The 22,907-nt window shown below is 38.3% G+C and overlaps 1 protein-coding gene across 6 annotated transcripts in view; it reads left to right on the top strand.

Moving 5' to 3' along the window:
• Positions 1-22,907, top strand: part of CCDC141 (coiled-coil domain containing 141) — a 219,691-nt gene that overhangs the window by 107,781 nt on the left and 89,003 nt on the right. For 5 of the 6 annotated variants that reach the window (XM_070475945.1, XM_070475947.1, XM_020903873.2 and 2 more), the window contains exon 7: positions 11,552-11,746. The exons of the other annotated variant lie outside the window; for it this stretch is intronic. In XM_070475945.1, coding sequence (XP_070332046.1) covers positions 11,552-11,746 — 195 coding nt within the window. The remainder of the gene's footprint in view (positions 1-11,551; positions 11,747-22,907) is intronic. 6 annotated transcript variants of the gene reach the window in all.

A 22,907-nucleotide genomic window follows, 5' to 3' on the forward strand; every position in this document is an offset into this window, starting at 1 on the left:
CCAGACTGAGAAAGACTTAGAGGAAAAACTCACAAGGGGACTTTTAGGGAATAATCAGAAAGGGTTAGGCACCTCTCACCCTGGATGAATTATCTGCAGAGTAAAGGGAAACAGTACAGGGAAATTATATTGGTATGAACACTGTTTGATCGCAAAAAGTCCTGTTGCTTGTTATCTGTCACAATGCAGGACTTTTGAAAACTGAATGGGTTGTATCCGTCAAGGGTTTTGCACCATTTCTTTGTGCCATTCCTGCTGTCTGGGATTGAGGTATGGCATCACTTAACCTTTATGGTAGCTACGTTCTGCACTCATTTTGCTTCTGGATTCTGAGAACAAGAAGAACCACTGGTTGTGTATGTTACCCACACATCTGCACATTTAAAAATGTATTTGAAGCTTCTGAGTGTTTAGCTTCTTGTTGCTTTTTTAGGTTTGGGATCTTCTTTTGCTTATAGGCAACTTGATAATCTCTGTTTTTTTCACAGTCCTTTGGAATAGACTGTTCTGGTCTAAAAGGCTTAGGATATATTTGAGAGGAAACTGTGAGAGTATTTGCTGGTGGAATGTGAGTTTATGTGAGTGTGTATCCATATGCATGTGTGTACATGTGTGTCTAAAGGTCAGTGGTGAGTACTGAGTTTAGGAACTTAAGCACATTCTCTCTAGAGAGAATCCAGAGGATGTCATAAACTGAATTTTTCTTCTTCACACTCAAAAATGTCTTCTGTCTAGCTTTGTACATCGCACTTAAGGGCAATTCAGTCCTTTCAGTCACTCAGGTCAGAAGAGTCTTGTTTCTTCCTCTCACTCACAGGAAATCACCTGGGTCATGTCGTCCAAGCAGATCTAGAATAGCCTATCATTTCTCATGATCTCCACTGTAGTCCTGGGGAATGACCCACCTCCATCTTTGCACCTCTCCACCCGCAAAGTATTCTCAAATGACAGCCCTGTGCTTTTATTTTATTTTTTAATTAAGTCAGATCCTAAGCGCCAAGCCTTCCAACAGCTTCAGCTTTTCTTGGAATAAAAGACTTCAGTGTTTACAAGCCGCTGCCTGTGGACCCCCAGTCAGCACCCACTGTGCTTCTCTTCCTGCTTCCTCCATGGGGTGCTCAGCTCTATCACCCTGTCTCCTTGCTATTTCTCCACCCCAGCAGGAAGACTCACACCTGAAAGCCTCCAGCTGCGCCCTCCACCTGGAAAATTGTTTCTCCAGAGACTCTCTTGTCTCATCCCCTCACTTCCTGCCTGTCTTTGCACAGTCTCACTACTTGAAAAGGCCTACCCTGACCACCGTATTTAACACTGCACACAGCTCCTGCTCTCCATAGCACCTGTCAGGCCCCTAACCTGCTCTTTGTGTCTTTATTCCACAATGTGATCATCTTCAGACTAACTAGACAAGGCCCTGATTTATCATGTTTATTGGTTATAGACAAAATGAAACATGTTACACAGCTACCGTCACAAACATTGGAGCTCCCCTCTTACCCCACTACTTAATTCACTGGCCTGGATGAAGTATTTAGAAGAATTCTTGGCATAGAATAGGCCTGCCAAATCCATATTTGAACAAATAACTGCCTCGTAATTTTTATTGCTTTGATAAATGGGATCTCTATTAGAAAAGATAATTGTCTATTGTTGCTATATAGGAATGTAATTGGTTTTCTTATATTGATCTTGTTCATAGCAACTAAGAGTCTTTGTTCTTTCTAATCTATATGTGATGTTCCTTGTGGGTAATTGTATGGATTCCCCCTTCCCAACTTAATCTATCCGATTTAGGAATATCTTCATAAGAAGCGAACATCAAAACCTAAAAATTCTCCCCCTGGTTGAATTGTATGTTGAGATCCTGAAGGTATCTCCAACAGATTCTCTAGAAAATTAAAAAGTAAGTTTTTTGAAGACATTAATATAAACTGAGATCACCTCGTCAGCCAGTGGCACACTCTGATTGTAGGCAAATTATGTTAGATGAAAACAATTTGGCTAGCTAGACTTTATTAATTTTGATTTAAAAAATGGAAATATCAATACCCCCCAATCTAGCTCTGCTCCTTACTTAATCAACTTGAAGAAAATGTGATTAAGAGGAACAAAAATCTAACAAAAACAAGGACAAGACACTAAAGAAAAAATAATGATTCTCAGACAACACAAATCTTGGGACAATTTCTTCCCGACTTCCCGTGTAATTAAATTTTTATCTAAAAACTGTGTTGAACCAAGGAAGAAGAAATAAATGTCTTTCTGCTCCAAATGTTATTTTGAAGATTTTGCTTATGAGTGTAATTTGTTTTGATTTTATTTGATTTAAAAAATTTATTCTGCCACACATCCTTTTGCTTCAGTCTTAGCAACAAGCACCCTGATCTGTGTAGCTGAACCACAGGCTCCACTTGGTGGCCAAGCACTGAACAGAATAAAGGAAACAAGAAACTTCCAAGCAATGTGTTTTTTTTCCTTGCATCTTCGGAAATATTTGAATGGACTGAGAAAAAAGAAAGCAGCAATTATTATTCAAAGATGACTTTGATGACATTTGTCATTTCTGCTGTAGACTGTCAGTCCTAATCCTGGTAAAGTAATTATGGAAAATATAGCTAAAAACCCAAAATTTAATAGCACCTGAAATCCAGGAATTTGAAGCACAGCCAATTCACCATTGAATTCATTGAATTTATAGATGATTCACTAGAGAAGCAGAGACATATATGAAATGGTGGTGGCTGTTTTTGCACAGCAGGGAAGTAAGGCTCAGGAAAGCAAAATGCTCTGCTGGAGACCACTTACTAAGTTTGGAATAAAAAGTGTATTTCCATTTCTCCTCTCTTACCTGCAGTCTCTCCTTGAATCAATAGCTATGATTTCTGCCTTACGGCTGGGAGGTGAAACACCGTACTTCTTTTTATCTCTAGGGGAATACACAAAATCACAGCTTTCCCCTGTTTGCAGTCTGTCTGTGTCTTTGCTGAAATGTATCACAGTGAGGGCAGAGTTCAGATGGTCAGTGGGCACTGAACTCGATACTCATCCAAGAGCAAGATGACCCTTGCTTTTGTATAGGCCAGCCACAGATGCCCGGGAAAGGGGCATGAGAAGAAACTTTGACCCTGTTTGCAATCCAGCTCAGCATGATCAGAGACTTTCAGCTTTTCAAGGGCTCACTGCCGCTCTCCAAAAGCATAAACATTTCTTCCAAAAAAATTTCCTGCGCAAAACAGACTTTCAAATATTCTCTGATTAAAATTGCCAGGTTTATTTTGTTTGTACCATCTGTTAATGCAATCATGTAAAATTCTGTGATTTGATGTCAGTCGATGCTGAAGCAAATGGGACTGTAGAGACTGAATGAGAAATGAGCTGTGTCTAATGAGATGTCCTTTGAGGTGGCCCTGCTGCGGCAGCTAACATGAGCTGGGCACATGCTTCTGCCAGACGCGTGTGATATGGGCCAGTCGTCTCCACAACTGATAGTTTCTTAGTCGTTTACAGGTATGCTCCCTATTGTTTCTTGTCCCTCTTCTCCCACTTGAAAGTTACATTCTGAAGCCAAATTTATGAAAGTAATTTACCACATGGTGTTGGGTCATTTAAACTCACCCCATCCACTTCATCAGGGAAGCTTTCATGTGAATAATAGCTTACTAAACATATTGTGAGTATATTGTTTCTGTTCCATTGGCGTTCCATTTTACTTTTAAAATTGGCTGGATAGTTTTTATACAAATCCGTAATTTTATTTGAAAAGCTAACCCGGGACTGTTAAAAGAGCGGGGAGAAGAAATCATTTTTGCTTTCTTGTCTATCAGCACTAATCCTCTTAAAAGTACCCTTTCAATCAAGAGATCCAGGAGAAGCTCAATTTCCTCAGCAAATGGAATACTGAAAGGTACAGTTTAAAAGGGTTACTACTGTGAGTGAAAAAGGAAAATAATGGAGTGACCTGTGGAGACACCCTGAACCCAGGAACGCACCGTGCCACACAGATATGCACGTCCATCTGTCAAACAAAAGCCAAGGAAATGGCAGACTTTGACTTTCTGCTGGTGGGGCCAAGTACTGGAAATATTTTATTGCAAAGTGACTGAAACCCAGTCAGAAGTTTAACACTTATCAGGTAGGCAGCACCGGCTTAGAGAAAACGGACGGCAGTATTCTCCACTGGGCTCCTCCAGCCTAAACGAACAGGGATAACTAAGTTTTAAAATAGTGTGATGGATTCAGATGACTTGGGAAAGTTTTGTCTTGGAAAAAAAAAAGAAGAAGAAGAAAAACGGCTGGGGAAATACATTATCAGAATGGTATGGAAGCACATAGGAAACTGCCTATAGATTGCCCAAAGAAAACAGAACCAATTTTCTGAGAAGATTGAATAGAAATATTGAGTGAACCTGGCTTCATTTACTGCTATAGAGTTCATGTGAAAATGTAATTAAGAAGACTGGGGATAAAGAATAAGAAAAGATAGAAGGCACAAAATGGTCCTTTACAGTTTCCTTGGAAGGTCAGAGCCCACACATTATGAAGCACAAAGTTAAAGTGGGTTTTCAAAGGCTTGGCTCTGCTCCAGAAGTCTCTCTTCAATGTTGTTTGCAAAATTTATACTAAAGGCAGATTTATGAACTCTGTTAGAGAACAGGTATTTCTCTTCTTATTCATAGAGAAGAGCTTTATTATTTTGGTTCAGTTGCTAAGCAAAATATAGCTTGAGTTTGACTGTAAATTCTCAGTTATATGTTTGTTTATTTAGAAATAATAAGCTTTCTGATTGCAAATCAGAAGATCTCAGGGTCATATAAGGACTGTATCAGTTTCAAGGCCTTATCCAGACCTTATGGAGGTTTCACCTCTGACATTCTACGTTATTGTATTTAATCTTTTTGTGGTGTCAAAAGCACTGCTTGTCACCTCTCTGCAGAGCTGAGGCCTGGTTGCTGGTTGAGAAAGCAGGTTCTAGAGTCAAGCTAGCTGAATTTAAGTCCTGGCTCTTTCACTTACTGGGCTTCTTCCCTGGAGGCTCAGCTGGTAAGCAATCCGCCTGCAATGCAGGAGACCTGGCTTCAGTCCCTGGGTTGGGAAGATCCTCTGGAGAAGGGAAAGCCTACCCACTCCAGTATTCTGGCCTGAAGAATTCCAAGGACTATATAGTCCATGGGGTCACAAAAAGTCAGACATGACTGAGCGACTTTCTTTCTTTCCTTCTTTCACTTACTAGTGTTGACCAAGGGAAAGTTCTTAATCCTTCTGAGCCTCAGTTACTCCATCTGTTAAATGGTAGTAATAATAGTTTCTACTTTGTTGGGGTATGGCAGAGATTACACAGATACAGCATATAAAGCATTTAGCACAGTATTAGCATACAGCAAGAAGAATCAAACCTACTCTCTTGCAGACAGTTAAGATACCAACACCAGGCTGAGCATGTAATTGCTATAACCTATCTCTCCATATCCTAACTTCCTCTCCACTTTCCTTCCCTCTTGTTCTCTGGGCCTCCATCAGCTTCTCCATATTCGTTAAGTGGTCCTTCTCTAATGAGGACAGAAGATTTCAGTCAATGCCAATTTTTTGAAAGAATTATATCTTCATATATTAAGAATTTCTTACTTGAGTTAATTGAGGATGAATGTCCCATAGATCTTAACAGACAGAAAATGAAAGAATGGGTCCAAATGTAGGAAATGGGATTATTTAGTAACAGGAGGAATTAGGAAAAAACAAAAATGGAAACAAAGATCTATGAAAGCAAGTGAACCCATAGCTGGTTCAGCTGCTTTTAGCCACAACTACAGTGTTTCTCAACATTGTTCCAGCTGGAGCATCGACCACTGAAAGTGTTTCACACCACCTTTTACTTTAGGACCCTCAATGCATGTTCAGTTTAGTTCAGTTTCTCAGTCAGGTCCAGCTGTTTGCAAACCCATGGGCTGAAATATGCCAGGCTTCCCTGTCCATCACCAACACCCAGAGCCTACTCAAACTCATGTCCATTGAGTCGGTGATGCCATCCAACCATCTCATCCTCTGCCGTCCCCTTCTCCTCCTGTCTTCAATCTTTCCCAGCATCAGATTCTTTTCCAGTGATTCAGTTCTTCACATCAGGTGGCAAGTATTGGAGCTTCAGCTTCAGCATCAGTCCTTCCAATGAATATTCAGGACTGATTTCCTCTAAGATGGACTGGTTGGATCTCCTTGCAGTCCAAGAGACTCTCAAGAGTCTTCTCCAACACCACAGTTCAAAAGCATTGATTCTTCAGTGCTCAGCTTTCTTTATCCATCCATCAACTCTCACATCCATACATGACTACTGGAAAAACCACAGCTTTGACTAGATGGATCTTTGTTGGAAAAATAACATATCTGTTTTTTAATATACTCTCTATGTTGGTCATAACTTTTCTTCCAAGGAGCAAGCATCTTTTAATTTCATGGCTGCAGTTACCATCAGCAGTGATTTTGGAGCCCCAAAAAATAAAGTCTGTCACTGTTTCCATTGTTTCCCCATCTATTTGCCATGAAGTGATGGAACCGGATCCCATGATACTAGTTTTATGAATGAGTTTTAAGCCAACTTTTTCACTCTTTTCTTTCACTTTCATCTAGAGACTCTTTAGTTCTTTGCTTTCTGCCATAAGGCTGGTGTCATCTGCATATCTGAGGTTATTGATGTGTCTCCCGGCAGTCTTGATTCCAGGTGTGCTTCATCCAGCCCAGCATTTCTCATGATGTACTCTGCAGATAAGTTAAATAAGCAGGGTGACGATATACAGCCTTGATGTACTCCTTTCCCAATTTGGAACCAGTCTGTTGTTCCATGTCCAGTTCTAACTGTTGCTTCCTGACCTGCATACAGATTTCTCAGGAAGTTGGTAAGGTGGTCTGGTATTTCCATCTCTTTAAGAATTTTCCACAGTTTGTTGTGATCCACACAGTCAAAGGCTTTGGCATAGTCAATAAAGCAGAAATAGATGTTTTTTTGGAACTCTCTTGCTTTTTCGATGATCCAACGAATGTTGGCAATTTGATCTCTGGTTCCTCTGCCTTTTCTAAAACCAGCTTGAACATCTGGAAGTTCACAGTTCACATAATGTTGAAGCCTGGCTTGGAGAATTTTGAGCATTACTTTGATAGTGTGTGAGATAAGTGCAGTTGTGCAGTAGTTTGAGCATTCTTTGGCATTGCCTTTCTTAGTGATTGGAAAGAACACTGACCTTTTCCAGTCCTGTGGCCACTGCTGAGTTTTCCAAATTTGCTGGCATATTGAATGCAGCACTTTCACAGCATCATCTTTTAGGATTTGAAATAGCTCAACTGGAACTCCATCACCGCCACTATCTTTGTTCATAGTGATTCTTCCTAAGGCCCACTTGACTTCACATTCCAGGATGTCTGGCTCTAGGTGAATGATCACACCATCATGATTATCTGAGTCATGAAGACCTTTTTTGTATAGTTCTTCTGTGTATTCTTGCCACCTCTTCTTGATATCTTCTGCTTCTGTTAGGTTCATACCATTTCTGTCCTTTATTGAGTCCATCTTTGCATGAAATGTTCCCTTGGTATTTTTAATTTTCTTGAAGAGATCTCTAGTCTTTCCCATTTTATTGTTTTCTTCTATGTCTTTGCATTGATCTCTGAGGAAGGCTTTCTTTTCTCTCCTTGGTATTCTTTGGAACTCTGCATTCAAATGGGTATATGTTTCCTTTTCTCCTTTGCTTTTCACTTCTATTCACAGCTATTTATAAGGCCTCCTCAGACAGCCATTTTGCTTTTTTGCATTTCTTTTTCTTGGGGATGGTCTTGATCCCTGCCTCCTGTACAATGTCACAAACCTCCATCCATAGCTCTCCAGGCACTGTCTATCAGATCTAATCCCTTGAATCTATTTGTCACTTCCACTGTATAATCCCTTTCCTTGTTGCTCCGTCAGTAAAGAATCTGCCTGCAGTCCAGGAGACCTGGGTTCAGTCCCTGGGTTAGGAAGATCCTCTGGAGAAGGAAATGCCAACCCACTCCAGCATTCTTGCCTGGAAAATCCCATGGACAGAGGAGCCTAGATGGCTGAAGTCTATGGAGTCGCAAAGAGTTGGGCACGACTGAGTGATTAACCCTTACTGTATAATTGTAAGGGATTTGATTTAGATCATATTTGAATGGTCTAGTGGTTTTCCCTACTGTCTTCAATATAAGTCTGAATTTGGCAATAAGGAGTTCATGATCTGAGCTACAGTCAGCTCCCAGTCTTGTTTTTGCTGACTTATAGAGCTTCTCCCTCTTTGTCTGCAAAGAATATAATCAGTCTGATTTTGGTGTTGACTGTCCGGTGATGTCCATGTGTAGAGTCTTCTCTTGTGTTGTTGGAAGAGGGTGTTTGCTATGACCAGTGTGTTCTCTTGGCAAAACTCTATTATCCTTTGCCCTGCTTCATTCTGTACTCCAAGGCCAAATTTGCCTGTTACTCCAGATGTTTCTTGACTTCCTACTTTTGCATTCCAGTCCCCTATAATGAAAAGGACAACTTTTGGGGGTGTTAGCTCTAGAAGGTCTTGTAGGTCTTCATATAACCATTCAACTTCAGCTTCTTCAGCATTACTGGTCAGGGCCTAGACTTGGAATACTGTGATGTTAAATGGTTTGCCTTTGAAATGAACAGAGATCATTCTGTCATTTTTGAGATTGCATCCAAGTTCTGCATTTTGGACTCTTTTGTTGACTATGTTGGCTACTCCATTTCTTCTAAGAGATTCCTGCCCACAGTAGTAGATATAATAGTCATCTGAGTTTAATTCACCCATTCCAGTTCATTTTAGTTCGCTGATTCCTAAAATGTCAGTGTTCACACTTGCCATCTCCTGTTTGACCACTTCCAATTTTCCTTGATTCATGGACATAACATTCCAGGTTCCTGTGAAATATTGCTCTTTACAACATCAGATTTTACTTTCATCACCAGTCATACCAACAACTAGGTTTTGTTTTTGCTTTGAGTCTGTCTCTACCTTCTTTCTGAAGTTATTTCTCCACTGATCTCTAGTAGCATATTGGGCCCCTACCGACCTGGGGAGTTCATCTTTCAGTAACCTATCTTTTTGCCTCTTCATTACTGTTCATAGGGTTCTCAAGGCAAGAATATTGAAGTGGTTCGCCATCCCCTTCTCCAGTGAACCACGTGTTGTTAGAACTCTCCACCATGGCCCATCCATCTTGGGTGGCCCTACACGGCATGGCTCATAGTTTCATTGAGTTAGACAAGGCTGTGGTCCATGTGATCAGATTGGTTAATTTTCTGTGATTGTGGTTTTCATTCTGGCTGCCCTCTGATGGACAAGGATAAAAGGTTTATGGAAACTTCCTGATAGGAGAGACTGGCTGAGGGGGAAACTGAGTCTTGTTCTGATGGGCATGGCCATGCTCAGTAAATCTTTAATCCAATTTTCTGTTGATGGGCAATGCAAGCTAACATTGTAAAAATACCACGAAGTGTTACAGTAAAGAAACCTGCTTTATTTTGTTTACCTCATGTTATTGGCCAATACAGAACACCGACCAAAAACATTTGGAGAAAGCCTATACTGTTGTTATTTTGGAACTAGGAAACATAATAATGAAAATTTTTAGGGCATTAATGAACCATGATAACATTGATGGGAAGAAAAGTGGGACTAATATTTAGTGAGTGCCTATTGTGTGTTCAGAAATTATGCTGCTTTAGAAATATTTGCTTTTCCCAATAAGGTTAAGGTAATGGTTTTTAAGTGGTAGGGATATTTACAGTGTTTTACAAAATAACATCATGGCACATATTAGCAGTACTTAAGTGGGGACAAATAGCTCTTAAAAGAAGAAGAGTTTTGAGAACTCATGTAGCCCATCTTCATGCCTAGGAGTGGTCCTTTTGTACTCACTGAGAAATATGGAGATTCTGAAGTCTCCTTACCCTCAATTCCCTGGAATGTAGCATTGTATGCATACTTATGAATAGTCCTAGTTCTGCCACTTATTGGATATGTAGCCTTGAATAACATACTCCTTTGAGCCTGTTTAAATACTAGGGAAATAATAGCATGTAACCTAAGTTTGTGAGGGTTATTATTACAAACCATAGTTTATAACTGGTAGTCCAAAAATTGCCATTCTGTTAACTTGCAGTACTTATTCTTGCATCCATTGATCAAAACATTTTTCTCTTGCACTGTTATTAGAAAAGGTTCTATGGAGTCCATAAAATAATATGCACAATTTCTATTTTCAACATCCACCAACTGTGATTTGAAATACTACAATTTTGTGTATGTATATTTGTGTGTTTGTAGAACCAGCATATATTTAATATATTTAATAATGTAATATATGTAAAATTATGTAAAACAGCAGTTTATGTATTGTTAAAGAAAGAGCTACATTTTATTTTTTCTTTATATTCCTAGCATGGTCCCAGGTACACAGTATTTAGCTGTTGTGTGAAATGAATGAAAATAATAGTGGTAAATTGCACTAAAATTATGTTTTATACAATATAATATAACAAGTGTAATTTATTAACAGGACATTTTGCACTGCAGAGCTAGCCAGGATAGAGTCAGACTGTGGTTTGTAAAATTCAATGCTAATTTTTGATGCCTTAGGTAACAGCCTATGCTTACAGCTCAGTCTCAGCTGACACGGGTATCAGAAAATTCACTGACGAGACTCCTATGTTGGAGATAAGCATTATTCTATAAAACTAGATATGACTTCAGTTCTTTTGCAAGAAATTTGAATTTCCCTTCAAATAAATTGAATGTTAATATTTTGGTGTACTTCAACTCTTTATTTTCTTTTTTCTCTGTTTACTGTTTTAACCTTTAGTGTTTTTCACCCACATGCAGTAGAAAGTAAAAAACTGCCTCTTTTCCCTTTTTGAAATGTTTATAAATCATTGATCATGAAACGCTGAGAGGTGAAGCCAGGGTCGGGAAGGAGAGAGTACTGCACAATAACAGCTATTAACTTTGTGGAAAAGAACAGATCTTGATTTCAGTTCTAAGTATAGGCAGATGCACAAACAATAGCCATAAATGATGAGATTTCCCTTCCTTTCTCGTGCATGTTTGCCTGCATTGCCAAGGAGACTGAATTGTAGGAGAGAGACGTTCTTATACTACTTAAGTGAATAAAAGGCAAAAATGAGTTAGAGATTGAAAAATGCTTGTATACCAAAAAAATGACCGTATTTGGGGTATATTTTCAGATAGCATTAAGGGAAATGGCAGGTGACCTGAATTCAGCACCACCAGAGCCTCCATCAGTCACACATCTCAGTTGACCTTCCCCTTTCTACTATCAGCAACCCTCTTTTTTTTAGCTTCTTCTCTGTGCCTCTTTTTAACCTACCATGTTGTGGCACTCAAACCTAGAATGCAGCATTTACTGCTTTGTGATCTGAAAATAAGGACAGGTTTCTTATACATTCAACACATCTCGCTGTCCTCGGGGCCTTACCCAAGATGGCCATTTATTTCATGTGTGAAAGCAACTGAAGAGCGATCTCTTGTAGGAATGGAATGCGGTGGTCGAGACGCTGAAGAGTGAGGCGCTGGGGCTTCTCCTCTCCAAGGAGTCTGTGGAGAACGAACACCTACAGCTCTCTAACCAGAAACTGAATCAGCTTCAAGAGGAGTTTGGTCAGCTCATGGCGGAAAGGAAAGGCTGGTTAAAAAAGGCAAATGAGTTTTTTAACAGCGCGAACAAGGTGAGTGTGAGGTGAAGTTGGTCGCCTCAGGTCATCAGAGCCAACCAGTGTGAGACCTGTTACGTCAGCAGGCCGGCGCACCTCACAGAAGTCCCGGGTCCACATAGAGTTTCAGAGTTGACAGCAGCGAAAAGGAGCTTTTAAAATATATTCCCCCCCTGACTAAAACTAAGAGACTCTGTGCTTTGACAGGTAAAGTGTCACTCAAAAAGATCGGGGAGAATTTTATCGTAGTGCTCTCATCGGTCTGTTTGACGTGGACACCTATGTGCCGACATGGCAGCGTTTCTCCTGGGGGAAGGGAATTATAAACTATATCAGGGTTAAAAAAATAAAACCCTGAAACTTTTAACAAAAAGTCTTCCCCTTTTAAAAATTCTCTTTCATTTATTATGTAATGATACACAAATAGTGCAGGCTTTTGCCATGCAAATCATAGAGTCTGCTTGACTGCCCTGCCTTGGTTTGTCTCAGATTGGAGTCGAGTTGGTTTACAGTGCTGTGTTCCTTTCAGTTGTATGACAAAGTGATTCAGTTATACATACATATATGTATCTTTTTTTTCAGATTCTTTTCCCTTACAGGTTATTAAAAAATACTGAGTATAATTACCTATGCTATACAATAGGTCCTGATTGGTTATCTGTTTTATATATAATAGTGTGTATAGGTTAATCCCAAAGTCCTAATTTATCCTCTGCTCCTTTGTAAATCAGCCAAAGGGAAATATTGTCTTAGATTCTTTCCAGGCCTTTAGAGTGGAAGAAATACCATTTCTCTTGCTTGATTCATTTAAAATTGATTGTAGCTGGTGGCTCTGAGTGGTAGTGTTCATGTGCTCATGTCACTTGAATATCTGAGGATGGCAATATTTTTTGAAAACTTTTCTGCCTTTCTCAATTGAACATATACCTTCAATTGTCTTATTGAAATTAATACCTTAAATTTCACTGTTGTTTTTTAAAACTGGTCAGTATGACAGGAAATGAATGGGGAACCTCCCAAAGCTAGATATATTGTGATTTAAGGGCATGACATCAACAATCTGAATACAATGTCCTGGTAGATATGAAAATTGTTACTTAATTTTAAGTTTGTTTACTAGTAGGAAACATAGAAAGCATGAACAGTAAAGTTCCAAAATAGAGGTGCTTAGGATTATGGTAGGGATAACATGTTAAAGAAATATTCGTCAAATTACTTGTTGCTTTGGATTTCTTTAAGAGAAGAAACAGACATATTTTCTGGAGCTGTTGAGCTAAGTGAATGATAAGTGCTGGTTTAACTTCTTTTCAACAGTCCTGTTTTTGAATAAGAGATTTTTAAATTTCTTATTCTACAAATTATACTCTTATTCTACAAAATGAGTTGGTCATCTGCCAGTTAATTAATGCTGTTTCTAAGGAAAAGAATTATAGAACATTGGGGTATAATGAAACGAAGTTTCAGCACAAGCCCTGTACTTTATAGTCCTGCAAAAAGTAGAGTTTCTCTCTGTCTCATTCTTACTCTCTTACTCTTGCTTTCTCTGCTCTCATTATCTGATAACTTGACAGGGAAATTTTTCATCTTACCTTATTCCTGGATCTTGAATAAGAAGGAATGATATCTTTTACAATAGTAATTTTTAAATAATTGAAGAATAGAGTGGTTACTTTCTCAAGCTTATACAGTAATTCAGGTCAAATCCTAACAAATCTTATTTCTTAACCCCAAAGACTTGACTTCTAGATCCCGTTTCATCATTTGAATGCCACGGCATTCAAGTTATAATTAATTCAATCAGGACTTATCCATACTAAGTTTATCCATACTATAGAATTCTCTATAGCCAAGTGGTACTTAGAAAGGTGTAGAATTCATTCTCCCTTCTCAAAGCATCAGGAAAATAATTTCCAACTCCAAATCTAAGAATTGAGTCTGAAAGATGATGGAAACTTTTACCTCAGCAAAAATAGAACCTAGAATTTAGAAAGTGAACGTTTAAATCATGATTCTTGAAGTGAATTATTTGCCATATTATTAAGAAGTAATAAATGATTAAATAATGCATGAGCTTCCCAGGTGGCACAGTGATAAATAATCCACCTGCCAATGCAAGAGGCAAAAGAGACATGGGTTTTATCCCTAGGTTGGGAAGATACCCTGGAGTAGGAAACAGAAACCCACTCCAGTATTCTTGCCTGGAAAATCCCTGGACAGAGGAGCCTGGCTATAGGGTCACAAAGATTCTACACCACTGAGCACAGGCACGTGCTAGGCCCAAGCTACTAAAATGAAATAATATAGTGAGTAAATCCATTTAAATTAAAGAAAGAAGCTCTCCTCAAGACTTGCAAATGGTACCTTTCTTTCTGATTTATATTGTAGAGTCGCCGAATTTTATAAAATTCTTACTACTTTACCATGTTTTGGGCATAGCACTCATAAATAACCCTAGTTAAAATAAAGCACTGGATTTAAGACATTATTATAATTTTCCAATCCCTTAAATATTTTTTTCTAGTCTGAAAGTTTTGTTTTCACTATTAAAGTTATATTTTCGGTTTACATCATCCATTTATCTCTGAAGCATTGAGCTTTCCTTCTGAAAACTCGCTTCATTGTGCCTTGAGTGCGCCAGGGTCTTTTGATTGTGGTTGTCCACATCCTTAATGAAGCCATGCTGCCAACAGCCGGGAGGAGTCTGAGGCTTTTTACACAGCTTTCTAGCTCAGATGTTTACTTGCCACAGTTCATGGATGCTCACAGAAGACTCATGACTTCTGAAAATCGGTTTTGAAAGACTTTACTACTCAAAGCAAAAGCAGTAACCAGAATGTTAGAGGTCATATCAGTTCCCCAAATCCCAGTTTCTCCTCCAGGGGCAATGCAGATGGGGCCCTCTGAATGAGGGCATCACTGCAGGGGAAGAATCCTAAATTTGGGGAATTAGCTGTTTTGTACCAAACAGTAAGCAACCCTGCTTTTTGTCTCAGGGGAGGACATTTCCTCAACCCTGGAGGCTGCAAATCCAGCACTGAGAATAGCCTAGGTAAAGAGGGGCCAGAGTCAGGCATTCCTGACACAGAGTAAGATGGATAGAAGCAGTGGGGATTTGCCCCACATATGCAAATCTGGATATTGGCACTGTGAAAAAAAGAGGACAACAGGGCTTTAAAAAAAAAAAGAAGAAGGAACTTGGATCTCCCTGGTAGCTCAGCTGGTAAAGAATCCAGCTGTAATGCGGGAGACCTGGGTTCAATCCCTGGGTTGGGTAGATCCCCTGGAGAAGGGAACAGCTACCCACTCTAGTATTCTGGCCTGGAGAATTCCATGGATTGTTTAGTCCTTGGGTTTGCAAAGAGTCAGACAGGACTGAGCAACTTTCACTTTCACTTTTCACTTTACCTCAAAAACCAGTTTCATGCTTGATAAGTAAAATCATTTTTTAGCAAGCAACCTCTTGTTCCAAGTTTGTTAAAGCTAAGCCAATATTCTTTAACTTCTATGTCAACTACCAGTGTAAAAAAATGTTAGTGCCATAGGTAGTATATCAATTAGTGAATGTGACAGCTTGAGTGTTTTTGCTCAGTAAAAGCAAAATACACGATTTTTAAAATAACCTTTGACTTTTTTGAATTTTGTTGAAAAGGAATGAATGTCATAATCTCATTTGCAGAATAGACTAGTCTTAGTAAGTTTTCCATGTCATATTTATTCTTTCTTCATGCAAGTTTTTATCGTGTGTATCTGGTATATTATGTGGCAATCATCAGGACACCCCCTCTTTTCCTCTTCTTTCCTCCTCTTGTCATCTATCCCTCTCTATCAATTCTACCCATATCTAGGGATATTCTTATTTACTAGAGAGAAGTCACAGCATTTTTGAAAATTGAAGTTGCTAAATAGGTAGTGTGGCAAATTTATGAGAACAACTACTCTTTTTCTTTAGGGATTCATTTATTTAATAAGTATTTATTGAGCAGCTACTGTGTGACATGCACTGTTCTAAATGCTGGGGATATAGCAGAGAATAAAGCATGCAAAAAGTCTGTAAGCCAACATAACTCCAATTTGTGAAATTCAGTTAAGTATAATCACCACCTAATTGTCCACATTAGTAAGAATGCCCCATTACCTTTTCTCTGTAGCTTCAGGAGTGACATTGATTTCCTTTTAATCCTGCAAGGGGTCAATGATTACCCAAGGCTCCAGAGTGTTTCTTACCTAGAGCATGTCTCCGGTCTTTGGTTTGAGGTGTGATGGTTTGGGCCTGGAATGAGCAATAGGTGGCAATGCTGGCACACAGGCCCACAGCACTAGTGTTGCTACTAGTGCTTTTCTTTTTCTTTTTTAAAAATTATCCTTGTTTAGTTGCTAAGTCGTGCCCGACTCTTGCAGCCCAATCCATAGACTGTAGTTTACCAGGCTCCTCCCTCCGTGGGATTTCCCAGGCAAGAATACCACAGTAGGTTGCCATTCCCTTCTCCAGGGAATCTTCCCAACCCAGGGATCAAACCTGCATCTCCTGCATAGCAGGCAGATTCTACCACTGAGCCACTGTTATAGTAATGTTATGTTATTTTCAAGTATGCAATACAATGATTCAATATTTTTGTAGATAATGCTACATTTAAGCTTATTACAAAACATGACTTTATTTCCCTGTGCTATACAATATATCTTTGTTGCTTATCTGTTTTATACATGGTAGCTTGTATCTCTTAATCTCATATCCTGTCCTATCCATCCCCCTCTGTCGCTCCACTGGTAACCACTGGTTTTTTTCTCTGTGTCTATGAGTCTCTTTCTGTTTTGTTGTATACTTTCCTTTGCTTAATATTTTAAATTTCACATATAAGTGATAATACAGAGTATTTATCTTTCACTGACTTATTTTACTAAGGATAGTACTCTCTGGGGCCATCCACATTATGTAAATGCATAATTTCATTCTTTTTATGACTGAGTATATAGTATGTATATTTACACACCACATCTTCTTGTTTCATTCAGCTGTTCATGGACATTTAGATTGCTTCTGTATCTTGGCTATTGTAAATAATGCTGCTGTGAACATAGGGTTTTCAAAATAGTGTTTTCATTTTCTTTGACTATATGCCCAGTGGGATTGCTAGATCATATGATAGTTCTATTTTTAGTTTTTCTGAAGACTTTCCATACGGATTTTCATAGTGGTTGCACCAGTTTACTTTCCCACCAACAGTGCACAAGGGTTCCCTTCTCTCTGCGTCCTCACCAATATTTGTTATTTGTGACCTTTTTGATGATGGCAGTTCTAACAGGTGTGAGGTGATATCTCATTGTAGTTTTGATTTTCATTTCTCATGATTAGTGATGTTGAGCATCTTTTCATGTGTCTGTTGGCTGTCTGCATGCCCTCTTCAGAAAAAAAATGTAGATTCAGATCTTTTGCCCATTTATTGTCAGTTTTTGATACTGACATATCAGCTGTTTATACGTATTATATATTAACCTCTTATCAATCATATAATTCCTAAATATTTTCTCTCATTCAGTAAGTTGTCTTTTTATTTTGTCAATGGTCTCCTTTGCTGTGTAAAAGTTTTTAAGTTTAATTAAGTCCCAATTTGGAGAAGGCAATGGCACCCCACTCCAGTACTCTTGCCTGGAAAATCCCATGGACAGAGGAGCCTGGTAGGCTGCAGTCCATGGGGTCGTGAAGAGTCGGACATGACTGAGCGACTTCACTTTCACTTTTCACTTTCATGCATTGGAGAAGGAATAGCAACCCACTCCAGTGTTTTTGCCTGGAGAATCCCAGGGATGGCGGAGCCTGGTGGGCTGCTGTCTATGGGGTCGCACAGTCGGACACGACTGAGTCGGACATGACTGACGCGACTTAGCATCAGCAGCAGCAGCAGGTCCCAATTTCTTTTTTTTTGCTTTTGTTTCCTTTGTCTTAGGAGACCAATCCAAAAAAAAAATACATATATATGTATGTGTATATATATATATATATATGTATATATATATATATATGTATGTGTGTATATATATATATATATATATATATATATATATAGAGAGAGAGAGAGAGAGAGCTATGATTTATGTCATAGAGTGTTCTGCCTATATTCTCTTCCAGGAATTTTAAAGTTTCAGGTGATACATTTAGGTCATCTTTAATCCATTTGGGGTTTATTTTTGTATATGGTATGAGGAAATGTTCTAAGCTCATTCCTTTACATGTAGCTGTTTAGTTTTCCCAGCACTGATTAATGAAGAGACTATCTTTTATCCACTGTATATTCTTACCTCCATTGTTGTAGATTAACTGACTTTGGTGTGTTTATTTCTGGGCTCCCTGTTCTGTTCCATTGTTCTGTTTATCTGTTTTTGTGCTAGTACCATGCTATTTTGATTACTGTAGCTTTGTAATACATAGTCTAAAGTCAGGGAGCATGACATTTCCAGCTTTATTCTTTTTTTTTTTTTTCTCAAGATTGCTTTGGCCATTCAGTGTCTTTGTGGTTTCATATAAATCTTAGGATTATTTGTTCTAGTTCTATGAAAAATGTCATGAGTATTTTGACTGCATTAAATCTGTAGATTACTTTGGGTAGTATGAATATTTTAATAATATTAATTCTTCCAACCTAAGAAGACATTATGTCTTGCCATTTCTTTGTAGCATCTTCAGTTTCCTTCATCAATTTTTACAGTTTTCAGTCTTGTGTTTTATAGTCTTTCACCTCCTTGATTAAGTTTATTCCTAAGCATTATATTTTATTCTTTTTGATACAGTTTTAGATGGGATTGTTTTCTTGCTTTCTCTTTCTGATAGTTCATCATTAATGTATAGAAAAGCAACAGATTTATGTGTATCAATTTGTATCCTGAAATTTTACAAATGCTACTGATGTTTTTCATAACCAGATTCAAATGAAGACTGAGTCATGTAACTCAAGAACCAGAGATACTCCGTTATCATTTTAGAATTATCTACTGCACTTGGTGAGCCTATTTGCTAAATCACCCAACAACAAATACAAGTATAGGTTGATTGTCAACACTGGATGATAGCTGATTGGAGAAGAGTTTCTCTGGCTACCAGATGTTGCTAAGAGTTATGAGGACATGGCATGAAATATAAACATAATACTTACTATTATAATTCATCTTGATCTCTTCAAATTTTCGTCTTTCATGATTACCTATCATGAAATAACATGCCAGATTATATTTCTGGCATGTTCACAAAAGAAGCTGTGTATTGATCACTCAAAATCTGTTCATCATTGTTAGGGAATGTGGTTTTAACCAAAAAGAGAGAAATATACATTTTCAAGAATGGAATAATATAAGCCTGTATTTATATGACAATGATGATTGACCCTAAAACTGTAAAACATGACAGATGGGTCACAAAGTTTCATTCCTATGCTTTCCATTCCCAAGCATATGATTTCACTGGATAAATAAAGCAGGGAAGACTGAGGCCAAAGCCACATAGTCTGGCTCTTGGGTCATCAGCCTAAAGGCACAGGTGAAGCAAAAGTTGGGGTGGCTGGAGGAACACACTAGAAACACTTTGAAATGTAGTAATTTTCACAGCTTCTCCTGCTTCTTCCATCACTGCTGAAAAGTTGATATCTTTGAAAAAAAATGATGTTGCTGTTTTAAGATATTTACAGCAATACAAAATAGTAATGCCTATCGCAGCATTATTGTTTCAGACAGAAGCCAAATAATTAAGCTCTGAGTTTGGTTAATTTTTAAAAATTTATATACAAACTGTTCTACCTTTTTCAAAATAGATATGTTTTAGGCCAGAGGTGAGAAGCAATTAATTAAAATGGTCCAGTGTGGTACAGATTAAAAGAAGGAATGTGTCCAAGTAGAAAATCCAAAATATAGTATTCAGGAGAAATTTGCTGAAGTGATAAAAATGAATTCAAGAACTTAAGCTAATTGTCATTAGACATCAAGAATAGTGTAATTGCGTTCAGTTTCATAATTCTTAGCAACCTCTGATTTCTTACTTTCAGAACAACTTCCTTTTCTCTTAGAAAAGCGACTTCCTTTTACTCCCTCCCTTCTTTCACATTTGCATTCAGCTAATACGTTATATACCCTGTATACCCATTGTTGTCATGCAGTATATGGATGCTTGAGCTAAAGCAGTGAGAAATAAAATCCTTGCCTTCAAGACCCCATCAGCCTCACTTGGAGGAGAGACAAGGAAACAGAACTGTTGTGTGCTGTGGGAGACGCCACGATGGAATAACCCTAGGGCCACAGGGAACAGAGAAGAGATCCTTAACCTGACCCAGGGAAAGTGTCAAGCGAGGCTTCTCCAGAGGCGCTACCTGTGAGCTAGATTTGGAAGACTAGCCATGAAGGGATTTGGGGAAGGCTACATAGTATAGCACTCTGCCATGTTTGGGGAGCCTAAGGTAATTTGTTTTGCCCAGAGTGTAGGGTATAAGCTGAGCATAATAAGAGGCAAGGAGTAGAAGAGGCGAGGGTTAAGAGGTCTTGAATAGCATGCTATGAAGTTTCTATCTTATGCTCCCTCGTGGGGGACAGGGAGGCCTAGCATGCTGCAGTCCATGGGGTCACAAAGAGTTGGACACCCCTGGGTGACTGAAAAACAATTAACATATGATTATTAAATATCTGTCTAAAATAGAAAAATTAATCAAAATCAAGGAACACCTTTAGCATCTCAACATTTTTCATGAAAGCCCACAACTCAGTCTATATTTAATAGTCTTATAATCAAGACATTTGATTTTGTTGTCACTCACCCATGAGTATCTTTCACAGTACTGCTATCAACTGACTTCTAAGGCATGAATGTATGCATAATTTTAGACTGTTGATCTCCTCCATTGGCAGCAAATATATTGTTCCTAGTATTATAGATATTTCTGGATAGATTTACTTCCCTTTGCTAAATTAAACTTCCTTCAGGGTAGGAAACATGTCAGTTTTGTGTTCACCAGGACACCTAGAACAGTGTCTTCTGGGTAGTAGATGCTCAATAATTATTTGAATGATTAAAAGCAGTAGAATCTTAGAAAATGTGGAGCTTCAAGGTGAACTAACTATATTACATTGTTCATAAGAGATTATTTTGATCCAAGTTAGTTGTGATTAGATCATTCTGAAAGAGAAAAGCCTCATTATTTTAATACACAGGAACACAAATTTCAAGTTCAGTCTCTGTGTCATATCTGAGAAGGAGGGTAGTGATGTAGAAAAAGACTTGCCATCACCCATATCACCTCCTCTGAGAGGTCTTTGGGCAGCATTAATTGCTTATTTCTTATTATTCCCATAGTATTTCTCTGTGCTCCTTAGAGACAAATTGTCTTAATCATTTTTGTATGCCACCTAGTGTACAAAACAGTTTATTGAATAAATAAATAAACAATTGACCATGTGATGAATCAATTTACATTTTGAACTTGAGTTTACTCTTTTCTAATATGGTCTAACAATTCTTATCTACTTCAGGGAATATTCAGTAATGAAAGTTTTTAATATCAGTGATAATGTAGAGAATCTTTGCAGGGGAGAATTGGAGTGTAAATAAATAAATGAAATTGTTGGGTATTAAGATAATATTTAGAAATATTTGCTAGGATGACACTTTTGTAAAAGGATATAATGGATTCTGGAGCCAGGCTGCCTGGGTGTGAATCTAGTCTCAGATATTTGTTAGCTCTGTGACCTCGGGCAGTTACTTAACTTTTCTGTGCATCTGGCTTTCTAATCTGTAAAATAGAAATAATAATTGTATGTATCTCAGAAGAGTCTTTGCTTTATCTAAATGAGTTCGTACGTGACTAGTGCACAGAGCAGCCAGGCACTCACTATGTGCTCATCATTATTTGTCCTTGTATGTGCGTTTAACACTGCACTCGCCACTCTAACACGGCCTCAAGTGCTTCTGTTCAGTTTCATACCCGCAGCTCATAGCCGAGTACATGCTCCATAGATTTCAATAAATATTTGTTGAATAAGTGAAAAAAATAAGTGCTTTGCACATTACAAATGGATGTATGCAATGTTAATATTCTTAAGATCATCCTAAAACCATTTAGGTCAATTTAGATAAAAAGAAAACCATAAATTATAAATGGACTAGTTTGCTAAGGTTCTACTTTGGGGTCTAGTTTATACATCTCTAAGATGGACTCATCTCAGAAAAAGTAAGAAATGGTCAATACATAAAGTTCCTTGCCCAGCAGCAACAAACTTGAAGAGCAAGGAATAAGCCAGAGCAACAGTAGGAGGCAGCAAATATGGGGAACTGACAATTACATCACCTTGTTGCCCCTGGCCTCCATGGCATTTGAAAGCTTGCACAAGGCTTGAATTAGGAATCAGCTTGCCAAACTGGGAACCACCAGAAGTTATCTCAGGTGATATTTAAGAAAAGATGCTGAAGCTTTTGGATTTTTTTAAAAAAACTAAATGCAGAGGAAAATTGAAGCTCTGCAGATCAAGTGGAATTCAGTGCTCTGATCAGAAGCTAAACTTTGTATATAGGTTCTAACCAAACTCATTCTCCAGCCTTTGGATTCATGAAAGGAAATGTTCAGGGTTCTGCAAATGTTTCTTTATTTTGTTTTGTTTGTTTTAATGTTGATTCTCTTCAGATTAGTCAAGAAGTAAACAATATTAAACATCTTTGTGAAACAGCATAAGAATTATGCTGACGATTCATGGTTCCTGCTCAACATAATTAATCTCATAGATATTTTTAAAAGACTACAATGTGCCAAGTCTTGATATCATCTCTGTTTGATTTGGTGCAGCCTGCTTTGGATCCTGTGCTTAACAAGGGAAAAAGGAAAGATATTTATTAGCACCTTAGAGCACATCTCAAGCAACTCCTTACTCTTTCCCAAGCCTGGGCCAAAAGAGGTGATTCGTCTCCTCCTTGTCTTCTTGAGAACTGAGTGGTACCACGTAAAATAGTCAAAAAGACCTAGAGCCCAGAGGGAGAAAATATTACCTTTATGCCTATATCCTTGTTTATTCTAAGCTACTCATAAACTTCTATCTGACCATCACACAAAAGGTTTGAATAAAAAGGAAGATGTGAAGGAAAGAAAAACTAAATGTGAAATATTCCTTCCAAAGGCATTTATGTGGAGGTCACAGTTCTTGCCAGAAATAA

This window comes from Odocoileus virginianus, chromosome 13 (assembly GCF_023699985.2).
Source record: "Odocoileus virginianus isolate 20LAN1187 ecotype Illinois chromosome 13, Ovbor_1.2, whole genome shotgun sequence".
In the NCBI taxonomy this organism is placed as follows: Eukaryota; Metazoa; Chordata; class Mammalia; order Artiodactyla; family Cervidae; genus Odocoileus; species Odocoileus virginianus.